Raw genomic sequence first — 12,203 nt, 5'->3', positions numbered from 1 at the left:
CAAGTTCTATATATAACTCCATCATTATCAAGTTCCTTGTTCTTCAGGTCATGGAAATATTTAAAAATGTGATGTGTACCTTGATTGTCCTTAGTTCTGCTACTGTGCATTCTGAATAAGTTTTGCATGCTCTTAATATTGTAATTGTTACAAAAATTAATGTAATTTAAGAAATAAGTCATGGCAATTTCAGGAAATCCAAATTTCATTTAACATAACCTATCCAATCACAAAGTTTTCTAAAAACATTTTTTTAATTACAGTATATTAAATCAGTTTTGTGAGAAACATGGATGTTTTTCTACCTCTAGACATGCTCATGTATTTATCTGTTTTAGTGGGGTCTTTTAAATAAACAGGTGCCTCAGTGGCCAAGTGGTCTAAGTAGTTACTACTGTAATCACTAGTCAGTCAACACAGAGGTTGTGAGTTCAGACCCCCTCATGCGTGTTCACTCAAATGTTATATAATTGACTAGGAATGTAAGTTTTCCTATCAAGGGTCTGTGGATTTCTCCAGGCAATCCGGCTTCCTCCACCAATAAAAATTGGCCGCTATGAAATAGCCCATAAGTGTTGTAAAAACATAGATTTGTTGTAATATAGATATTTACTTTTCCTGATTTTTACTCTTTAGCAGAAATCTTTTTTTCTTGGCAGTTTTTAAATTAACAAGTCAAATGAGTATAAAATATGTTCACCATGTTTCAAAATAAATCCCTTTACAATTTTGATGAAGCTATTGTTTTTGTATGGATTAAACTACCATCGTGGTCTATTGATAACATATGCTTGCCCTAGGAATGTGGTCATTAGAACACTCCACAGCTGGGTATTATCATAAACTTTGGAAAACTGAGATTTGCTGCTTCTTTGTTAAGCACTGAGTATAACAGAAAGAGCTAGAGACTAACTGAGTCTTAATAAAGTGTTCAGATGGGGAAAAAAACTAGTGCTACAATGGTAATAATCTGTCTCAAAATGTTGATTTAGTACAAAGCAGGGTTCATATCACTTTAACACACTAGTGCATGAATATGGTTGAAGCATTGCCCTATGGAAATTGAACAGTTTTAAGGTACAGGTATATGATCTGAAATAATTCAGTCCATGCGCAGTGTTAAGTAAGTCAGATATTAAAACAATATATAAGAACCGACGACAGAGGCCAAAAGGAAGCCGTCCACATTGGTCCTAGGATAAAATTCTGTTTGATAACTATCTAGCCAAGCACTGCAAGTAAAGTCTTAAAATCATAAAATGAAAAAAAATCTCACAGCAAGATAAAAATGGTTTAATGTAGTATAAAAACAAAAACAGTGAGTCTCATTTATAAGATGGCATCATTTCATCTTCTGGACATATGTTATCCAATTCATCTCCAATTGTCTGAAAGAAATAAAAAAAGTTAATTAATATTTTGAAAATAAGATTGTTTCGTATATTATATAAGGGACAACATCAAAAAATCGATGTAGGATAAACAAGAATGTGTCCATAGTACACGGATGCCCCACTCCCACTATCATTTTCTATGTTCAGTGGACCGTGAAATTGGGGTCAAAACTTTAATTTGGAATTAAAATTAGAAAGATCATATCATAAGGAACATGTGTACTAAGTTTCAAGTTGATGTAACTTTAACTTCATCAAAAACTACCTTGACCAAAAACTTTAAACTGAACTTTGCACTATCATTTTCTATGTTCAGTGGACCATGAAATTGGGGTCAAAACTATAATTTGGCATTAAAATTAGAAAGATCATATCATGGGGAACATGTGTAACAAGTTTCAAGTTGATTGGACTTCAGCTTCATCAAAAACTACCTCGACCAAAACTTTAACCGGACGGACAAACGGAGGCACAGACCAGAAAACATAATGCCCCTCTACTATCGTAGGTGGGGCATAAAAACTTAAATCGAATAGTTTGGGGTCGGGTGGTCAACATTGCTGGAAGTTTTGTTAATCTAAAATCGATTTTACATATATCCATATAGGTAAATCAATTTTTCCCAAATTAAGTTAAGAAGGAGGGTAGGGGGGTCAGCAAAAAAACTATGTGAATGAAGTTTTTTATCATACATTGAACTTTTGATGTCGTCCCTAACATATCAATAGAATGTAATTGGAAAATCCTGCAATAGATTTAGATTTGTTTTTGCTTTATCATATGACTTGATTATCTCCCTTGCAATGGTAATTCTTTTTAATTGGTAAATTTCTTGAATCCTTTTAATGTATTAATGAATAACTTGTGTGATTTGTTCAAATGAAAATATGTCCAGTGCACTTATCTGATTTAGTAGACCTGGTTTGTTTTGGACATGGCTACGGAATTTTATATTTGATTTAATTTTGATAGATATTGTCAAACTGGTATATTTTATCAAACAAATTAATCTCTAATAGTCAGTAATCACCATTTACTACTAAATAACTGAGGCTTCTGATTTTTAAGAGATCAGTTTGCCTTATAAAGTAAACATTCTTTAAAACATTGTTCTAAATTATATATGAAACACAAGGGAGATAATTCATGATAATCGCAATTAATTTTCAGAGCATGCAAGTTAGGTCGACAAGTTATTCCCCCTTCGTCACAGAACTTTGAAAAGTGACCTCTTTTACAATTAGTTTTGCTGATTTGTAAAACTAATTATAAAGAGTATTCCATACTGATACCATTTTCAAAAACAAACAAAAATTAGTCTGGTAAATATCTTAGATTGAATGCAATTTGAATGTTGTTTTACCACCAAAATTTTGCCTTTATTTCCATCTGATCAGAAGTTTTATAAATCTATAGTTCCCATTATGTAAAAAATATCTTACTTTTAAATCTATCAACACTTGTTTTGTTTTGTTGTTCATTTCATCAATGCTTTCTTTTAACTTATTCACTTCTACCTATAAATATAAAACACTATAGCATTTAAAACAGAGTTTTTTTTAATATAATTTGAATCTACAAATAGAAAGAAAATTGCAGATTTACAGTTGATAGTCTGTGTTCTTCAAACTAGGGGGAAATAACAGTATCAATATCTTCATTTACAGTCAACAATGATTTACAAGTAGAAACTTTAAAATTTTGCCATCAACTTTTAAAATTGAACCTTCTATTTCAAAATCCACAATTGAATACGTTGAGTGTATATGTATAATAGTAAAACAAAATTTCAAATTCTTAAGACAAACTTAAAAAGGTAAAGTTCTTAAAACTGACGAAATAAATACTATCAATCATATGAACAAGTGAAAGTGTTTTAGACATAGCTAAACCTCCCGCTTGTAAATGAGACAGAAACCAGACCAAACAAAACGAAAAGGTCAATATTCTATCTTTATCAATAAACAAACATAGATACTGTTTACATGTTTTTTTAAAAGCTTTATATGGTTTAAATCCAAAAACGTAAAAATTACATATTTACAGTTAACTCGTAACATTTTGTCCATTTTATACTTTTTTATTAGGGTCAGATTTATTCCTTACCACTGAGCTCATACAAAGAAATTCTAGACTCACCCAGTTCAGATATATCTCACCTTTGTTCTATTGCCTATCTCTAAAAGAGCTCCTTTAGTTTCTTGTGAGGGATCTAAGGAATGCAATGAAACTGAAATTAATAGAAAAAAGATAAATAAGTTTAAGTAATGTTTTTTTTCTAATTCACATAAAAGCAACAAATAGTTTTCATATAATTTAAAACAACTGAATAAAAAAATTGTGTTTAAAAAAAAAATTGATGTTTTTTTAAGTGATCATTGAACCATGAAAATTATGACGAGGACAAATGACCTATGCCAGATAAATTCTTCAGAGTTCAGACCATAAGGTACATGCATAAAATATATGGAACCATGGATTATCACGCTCTTTTTTCTTCTGAAAACCAGAGAGCTTATGACTTGGCCACATTGACAACTGGCTTGTCTCTCTCATTCTGTGACCTTCGTCGTTGTGAAACAAAATAAAAAACTTCCTTATCTACAAATTGACCTTTTATTTTTCTTCAATTTCATAAAAACAATTTCCTAAGAACAATTTATTTTATATAGACTTTAGGATGCAGATGATTAAGTTACCTGGATCTATGTTACACAGCAGTAATTGTTTTTCATAATATTCCCTGAAAAGAGTAAAAAACAATAAGTTTTGTCATGAAAATGAAATGACCGCTTAAGAATCTTTTACATCAAACATAGAAATAGTAGATTTATTGTGTAACGCATGGTACATTGATGAATCAAGCTTAGATATTTTTATCATGAATTTACAGTTATATAAGCTAAAAGTATATGAATATAAAACAATATCATACAAAATTATGCTGTTTGCATTAAGTATGTTACTATTTAATTCAAACCTTAAATCAGTATTGTTTCTAGCAGTTTTTGTCTATTTAAACTTCCTAACTTGCAGTTTTTTTTCTAAGTTTTTTTCATTGTTAACAACAGGAATTTCAAGAGAGGAAAATATTTGTTTCAGAATCGTTGCAGATTAAAGGAAACACATATAATATATATTTGGCCTTAGTTCTCAAAATTTGATTCTGACATTAATTTTCCTTTCTGTTTTGCTATTCTTGTGGTTACTGGATCACATTATGATTATACAGGAAGAACACAGTCTCTTTGTATATTATTAGGCCAGATTGTCAAAACTTGTCAACATAATCTCAAGATCATGAAAGAAAAGAACATCTGCATTTAAAGCAATACAAGATTTTTACACTCACAACAGTTAAATTTCAAATATGAATATCATTATTTCTATGTGGTAGTTAACCTATGGATTGCTACAATTTTGTTCAGCAAGTGAGCCAACCACTTTGCTTCTCTCCCTGGCTATTAATTTGGCTCTATAAAAGTATTTAAAATTTAACCTTTTATTTTTTCACATAATAAACAAGTGAAACTGCGAGCTACTGCTCACTGATGATACCCCCGCCGCAAGTGGATAATATTAATAGTGTAAAAATATGCAAGTGTTCGGTAAACAGGAAGTTGTCAAGTGATGAATCTGAAAACGCATCACACGGTATAGCTGACTTATAAAAATCCTGAAACCAAATTTCAGAAATCCTTGTATTGTAGTTCGTGAGAAAAATGTGACGAAAATTTTTAACTTGGTTATCATGTGTAAAATCATACAAGTGTTCGGTAAACAGGAAGTAGTTGAGTGATGAATCTGAAAACGCATCACACGGTATAGCTGACTTATATAAATCCTGAAACCAAATTTCAGAAATCCTTGTATTGTAGTTCCTGAGAAAAATGTGATGAAAATTTTTAACTTGGTTATCATGTGTAAAATCATACAAGTGTTCGGTAAACAGGAAGTAGTCGAGTGATGAATCTGAAAACGCATCACACGGTATAGCTGACTTATATAAATCCTGAAACCAAATTTCAGAAATCCTTGTATTGTAGTTCCTGAGAAAAATGTGACGAAAATTTTCAACTTGGCTATCATGTGTAAAATCATACAAGTGTTCGGTAAACAGGAAGTTGTCGAGTGATGAATCTGAAAACGCATCACACGGTATAGCTGACTTATATAAATCCTGAAACCCAATTTCAGAAATCCTTGTATTTTAGTTCCTGAGAAAAACGTGACGAAAATTTTCAACTTGGCTATCATGTGTAAAATCAGACAAGTGTTCGGTAAACAGGAAGTTGTCAAGTGATGAATCTGAAAATGCATCACACGGTATGGCTGACATATATAAATGCTGATACCAAATTACAGAAAGGGTGGATGTGTAGTTCCTGAGAAAAATGCGACGAAAGTTTCATGGGACGGACTGACTGACGGACGGACTGACGGACTGATGGACGGACGGACTGACAGACAGAGGTAAAACAGTACACCCCCCTTTTTTAAAGCGGGGGTATAATTAAACTGTATTCTTACATTTTTTCATCTGTCTGCTGTAATCTGTCTTCTAATGTTTTTATCTCATCTGTTAATAATAAAAACAACATTATGACAGTTTTCTTTTTAAAGTGCCAGTCATTGTAACAGAATTTAGAAAAAAATGAATGGCGGGAAAAAAATCCCTAACCTATTTAAAATTACCTTTATCCTGATTTGGAAATGGTATGTCTTTTTTTCTGTTTGTCTGGTAATTTGAGAAATCTCTAAATAAATTTTGATTAGAATCAAAGCAAATGTCTGAGTTAGCTCCCCTTAATTATTAATTTCTAGTGTACTTTGACCAAATTATATCTTGAAGTACAAAGAAAAGGAAACACATGTTATATTTGTGCACCACTATGCATTTTGAAATTAAATTAATGTAAACTTGAGTTGGTTTTTGTTTTCATGTTTTCATCACTGTCTGATTCTAAGGCAGATTGGCAATTTTTAATATGTCAATCTTGACGTTTGTTTTTTTTTGTTTTTATTTTGAGAAGTTGGTGTTAATGGCAGATCCTTTTGCTCATTTCAGTTCAAATGTATACATTTTATAGACTCTATACTATTAGAACTTGATGTATAATCATCTGTCAATCAATGATGTCAGACTGTATGTTGCCATCCACTCCTGATGGCTTTTTGTGATTGGGTTGCTGTCTCATTTACAATATAACCAACATCCACTTTTACTTATAAAGGTCTTTAATAATCAATTTTCATTTTTGTTCTAAATTATGTCAATTATCATATGGTAAAAATTAAATTATTTAACGCCCAAAAAGGCGAACCAGGTCAAGGTCATTAAAAACTTCCATTTGTTGTATTTTTATCAGGTTATTTAAAAACCCATCTCATTTCATAGATAAAGGTGTAAACATATTTTTTTTTGCCTCTGTTGTGAATTACAGAAACAAATAATACCCCTGTCGTGCCTGTTCATGAAGACAGCAACTAATTTTAAGAAGACTTGTTATTAAGCTGATTTTTGTAACCACTAAACAATATTTTGTAATCCAACTAATTTTCACGATTGATGTAATTGCGCGAAATTTTTTGAGTAGGAAAATAACACTGACAAAGAAGGGCTTAACCCAAAAATAGTATCTGAAAATTATTTGGTTTACAGGACTTTTATCGTTAAAATTTGAATAAAACCTTTACATGGTAAATTTCTTTTTAATATAATCCTAGAACCAGGTGAAGTACACAACAAAAACACATACAGACTTTATAGTTAAAAGTTACCTTTAAGAACATTTTCTTTCCCAGATGAAGCTTCCAAACTTGCAATTCTTTCCTAAATATAAAGTATATTTTTATTAATACAAAAAATACACTTTCATCTTTTTAAAAGGCTCAACTGAGTGTATTTTTTCTATGTTTTTTTCCCATAAAAAAAATGCAGCTTTTAGAAGTGTACAGATTGATAAGCTCACAATAAGAACAATATGCCTTTGTAACCAAGTTGTAGGGTGACAAAGGGTGTAAGGTTATCCTGCAAAAATTCCAGCTCAGTACAGTGGTCTTGTACAAAGCAGAGTTTTTTAACCAAAGAGACACAACTCAAATGCAAGAAATAATAAAAATACACTCTTCTGCAAGTTATTAAGGTTATAACTTTTTCTATGAAATCTTTCATTAAGTGCATACATGTACATAATAAAATATAAAATATAAAATAAGATATTTTCTCTTTTTCTTCTGTTTTTTTTTAACTCATTTCTTAAAACAATATGTTTAGAAATACATGTTCATTACATGTACCCCTTTTCCATCAATTTCAAATCTATATCAACCTTTTGTTTGCCTGTAAGTGTCTTCAATCTGTTTATTTCACCCTGTTCATTTTTTGAGTTTCTGTCCTCTTTCTGATCTTCCTCCTCTGTTGATCTCTTACGACCATTTATTCTACAATGAAGATTTAAAATTTCTATTTTTTAAAGCACAGGTGTTTATCTCTATACAAAGACTATTCCAGGAATATCACTGGGAATTGTCACGATGATTTTTTAGACTCTCTTCATCTATATTTAAAAACTCTGTCATGCTTTCAATTTTTTTTTTAAATCTTTTTTTATTTTTTTAAAGAAGTTAAATGTCATGCATGTATGGCAATTAGATCAAAATATTGATCAAAATCGAATAAAAACTTGTAAGCTTGAGTGCATTGAAACCATTACTTACAGTCTTTAGCTATATATATTTTTAAGGCGTGTATGGTTTGATTTTAAAAAAATAGATGCTGATATACATGATATAGAAGCAAAATTGTCTGATTTTTTAATTTTTTTTATCAATATCTTGTACTGTCATGTAAGTGTCCTTGGTGGTTTTTGTTTTCATTTTACTATTTTTAGTTTAACTTTCTTGAAATGAATAAGACAAATCTTTAACTGTTTTTTGCTAATGGTAAATATCAGAGGAACATTTTTTATATCCTCATAAATAGTCATGACAGTGCCCTGGTCTATAAAAAATATTCTTAGAATTACTGACATTATTCAACATATTGAATAATAGCATGAAGAGGAGGATGTTAAATAATTGAGCATGCTTTAAGCATGCTCAATTAGCCTTTATTTATACTATGTGGCCACCTACCCATATGTAGTAGATTTTGGTCTGGTTAATTTACTTGTAGTACATGTATCTGTAGTTTTGGAACTTTTTGCATGGGTTGACTTGGTTCCATGAATATAATGTGGTATGTGTGACTTTGTCCGATTCATTCTTCTGAAAACAGAGAAAAGGTTTAAGGGTTTCAAAAAGTTATAATACAAATTCATTAATCTGTCTGTTATAGATATACAATCCATGAAGGATTGTCAATCACATTTACATGATTTACGTCAACATATATAAGAAAAATAGCCCTTGAAAAAGGAATTTCAATCTAATCAAAATTAAATCTCCTCACTCGCTCATTTTTTTAAGCTTGGTTGATGCATGGGAGCAAGCATAAAAAAATGAGCAAGTGAGGAGATTTAATTTTAATCAGATTGAATGCATTTTTACTATTTTGCAGAAACCATTAATGTTACAGAGAAACTGACAAAATGTTACAAGTAAGACTGAAAGTGTACTAGGGACCAACAGGGAGGGGTGTTAAAGGAGTAGGGGCATTAAGGCCGGGTTTTGGCCCAAGAAAATTAAAAAAAATAATAACTTTTTCAAATTGGCACATAATGTTTAGAAATGCATGGTATTCAGGAAAACAAAACAGTTTTGAACTTAACTTTCATATTTTATTAAAATTTTGTGATACATGTTTCAATTATTTTTTGAAAGTTGTGACTTGCTTTTTTTCAATTATTTTTTGAAAGTTGTTACTTGCTTTTTTTCAATTATTTTTTGAAAGTTGTGACTGGCTTATTAGTCTTTGCTCATCAGCAATTCACTTCAACAAAGTGTTTAACGACCTTGACTGGTTATATAGCCCTCGCACGGTAGCAATTCACTTGATATATGGAAGTGTTTAACGACCTTGACTGGCTATACAGCCCTCGCACGGTCGGTACAATTTCACTTTCCATTCTAAACTAGATTATAGTAAAATAAAGTTAAACAGTTAAACATGTTAAAGGAAGTATACAAGAAAAAAATAATTTTCAACTTTATTCTTATAATTGTATTAAGGTATGAATTAAATGAAAAGTTATATTTCAATATGTATTTAATTTCTATTTGTAGTATATTTGATCTTTTTTTACCCAAAAAAAACGTAAATATAAGGAACAATTTTGAATGGTGACAAAAAAGGGGAAGTAACTCAGTTGAAAAATGTTTGTAAAACGTGACAACAGTGAAATTTATTTACGACCTAAAGCTAAGGTAATTGGTGTTAATTAACAGTGTGTTTGACACCGAAGCTGTCAAGTGAAGCCATGCACTTGATGGGTCACTTAATTTGACAGTTTACACATGTAGCTGAACTTCTGTTGATGGAAGAATTACGAATTTGTCGGTATTTCAAAGAAAAATCACTTATGAAATCATTCTCTAGGCTTAGAAATCCAGGTGAAAACGGATCATTTTCGGAATTCCCGGGTTATTCAGTGACCCGGCAGATGTCTCGGGTGATCCCTCAGAATTGTGAAAATCTCGGGTCACACCCGCAAAATACGGGTAAGTTGACAGGTATGATTTTGTTTCTGAGTTATTATAATGTCAACTTTATAAGCTCACTCAAGCTTTTGTTATTTGTTTGTGTAACAGATTAGTGTAATGTTTTCCCAGGTTCTCTATTAAACTGACGATTATTAAAGTCTATATATGTTTTATTACGTGCTTTTTACATGTATGTATGTTGTAGTTCACATTTACGATACATTTCAATAAGATATAAATACTTAGAATACGAATGGTCAAGTTTACGGTTAAGTCCTTACCTGGTTAGTAAGATATAATGTTTTAGATAAAATGTAGAATATATTAAAGTCAACTCTTTACTAGCGTTCAAATCCCAAAAGTGCACTCCCCAAAAACCTAGAGCTTACGTATTTCTATCCCCAAAATGACGTCATAGGCCCGGCGGGGCTACCGGGACACCGGAAGGACACCGGAAGTGGCCCGGTGGGGGAAACAAAATGGCCGGATCTACAAGAGTTATTAATAAAACGGAGATAGAATAAAAGAAAAGAAAGTTAACCAAACCCCTGAAATATTTAAGGACGAACAGTAAAATGACTACCGTCGCAGTTTGCAATAATAAATATTTATATGTATCGACTATCAATAAAATTTTAATTTTGTTTGATTCTGAGACTACAAAAAATATATACAGTAGCTAGTAGTATCAGTTTGATTTGAAAATGGGGAGTGACCGAGTCTCGTATTTTATGCAAATGAAACTTTTCAAGGTTTCATGATTAACCAGGATTGAGAAAAGGCATATCATGGAGAACTTATTTATATTTACCTCCTTTTGTATTTAGCTGTGTTTTATTTTTTCTTCAACACAATTTCAAAATTTCCGCGAAAATAAAACTATCTTCATTTTGAAGAGCGTCAAAAGGGGACATAACTGAAATTAGGACAACTCGGACCAAATATAATTCGGCCCAAGCCAAATCAGACCAATTCAAGGTTTGAGAGAATTTCGAACCAGTTTGAAAAATAAGTCGTGTAGTAGTCTCAGTTTTAACCACTAAGACTCATTAAAGAACGTTTATTTGAGAGTCTATATAGGGTTGACATAATAGAGAATAATGGCAAAAAAAATCTTTACATCATCTATATTAAAATATAATACTAGCCTGGGACTACTATAATTGTATTATAATAGTCTCAGTACTGGGTAAGAGGTTCTAGTAGTCTTTCTAACTTTTCTTCATTGCCTTCATAAGGTATCTGAGATGTCTTTAAAACTGTTCTATCCTTCAAACAGGTCTAAATTGTCTTTTAAACTGGTCCAAGTTGTTTTTTAACTGGCATTATATTTCATGCCTAAAAAAAGTTTCAGCAAAAAAATCTACAAATTTACGTCAACACATGACTGACATTTCCAATTGAACTATTATAAGATTTATTCCCTTACAAAATGATTTTTTGTTATTTTGCAGAAACCATTATAGTTACTGAGAAACTGCATATAGGAAAATTGTTCAGCAAAATAAAATCAATTTCTAAGTCAGCAAGACAAAATAGTCAATTTCTCGTTGCATTGAAGACCTGTTGGTGTCCTTCTGCTATTGTCTGCTCTATGGTCGGGTTGTTGTCTCTTTGGCACATTCCCCATTTCCATTCTCAATTTTATAATTGACCTTTTATTGGAGTAATTGCCCTAGAAAGATGTTTTCTACTTTACTTGCTTTTCTGGCAGACACTTAAATAAACAAAGAGAATTTGTTTTAGTAAAATTGTTCAGTAAAATTAGTCCCAAGTCCAAAGCCTCTGGCACAAAAACATAGTCTATGTTTTGCCATTTATTTTTTCATCCTGAGCCTTTTCTAAATCCATCTCTAGTATTCAGTTTTTGGACATGAACGATGAAAGGATATTGGCCATGGATACTGGAACATATACATTGTATAATTTATTGTGTACCATTCACAAAATGTCATTTTATAAAGGTATCAAACTAACAACACAATTCTCTAAAATGTGCCCTATACAAAGCAAGGAAATCTGGACCATATGTTGCTTGTCTATTTCTTTATGTTGGTGTGGTCTGGTTTGGTGTACAATAGCATTAAATATTTTGTTTGCAAATCCTGTAATCCTTATTTGTTTTAATGTTTCACACAATGGACCATTCAGATAGAGAAGTAAATG

The 12,203-nt window shown here is 31.2% G+C and overlaps 1 protein-coding gene across 1 annotated transcript; it reads right to left on the bottom strand.

Moving 5' to 3' along the window:
• Positions 1-1,277: 1,277 nt before the first annotated feature.
• On the bottom strand, positions 1,278-10,343 carry LOC143068814 (uncharacterized). The gene is made up of 9 exons (XM_076243122.1): positions 10,319-10,343; positions 8,532-8,663; positions 7,727-7,838; positions 7,176-7,227; positions 5,925-5,973; positions 4,094-4,137; positions 3,554-3,624; positions 2,837-2,911; positions 1,278-1,388 (listed from the first exon to the last, which is right to left on the bottom strand). The coding sequence occupies exons 2-9, from the start codon at positions 8,657-8,659 to the stop codon at positions 1,326-1,328; spliced, it is 594 nt and encodes a 197-aa protein (XP_076099237.1). The 5' UTR covers positions 8,660-8,663; positions 10,319-10,343; the 3' UTR covers positions 1,278-1,325.
• Positions 10,344-12,203: the final 1,860 nt, after the last annotated feature.

The sequence above is a fragment of the Mytilus galloprovincialis genome, chromosome 3 (genome assembly GCF_965363235.1).
Source record: "Mytilus galloprovincialis chromosome 3, xbMytGall1.hap1.1, whole genome shotgun sequence".
NCBI classification, from domain to species: domain Eukaryota; kingdom Metazoa; phylum Mollusca; class Bivalvia; order Mytilida; family Mytilidae; genus Mytilus; species Mytilus galloprovincialis.
The sequence above is the reverse complement of the archived record's forward strand: the minus strand, read 5'-3'. Positions and strand labels throughout refer to the sequence as shown.

Coding starts and splice junctions, on each gene's coding strand:
- LOC143068814 (XM_076243122.1), bottom strand. CDS start 8,659: ATGAATCGGACAAAGTCACACATACCACATTATATTCATGGAACCAAG. Junction 5,974..7,175: donor GAAAGAAAATGTTCTTAAAG/GTAACTTTTAAC, acceptor TATTATTAACAG/ATGAGATAAAAACATTAGAA. Junction 3,625..4,093: donor GCTGTGTAACATAGATCCAG/GTAACTTAATCA, acceptor TATTAATTTCAG/TTTCATTGCATTCCTTAGAT.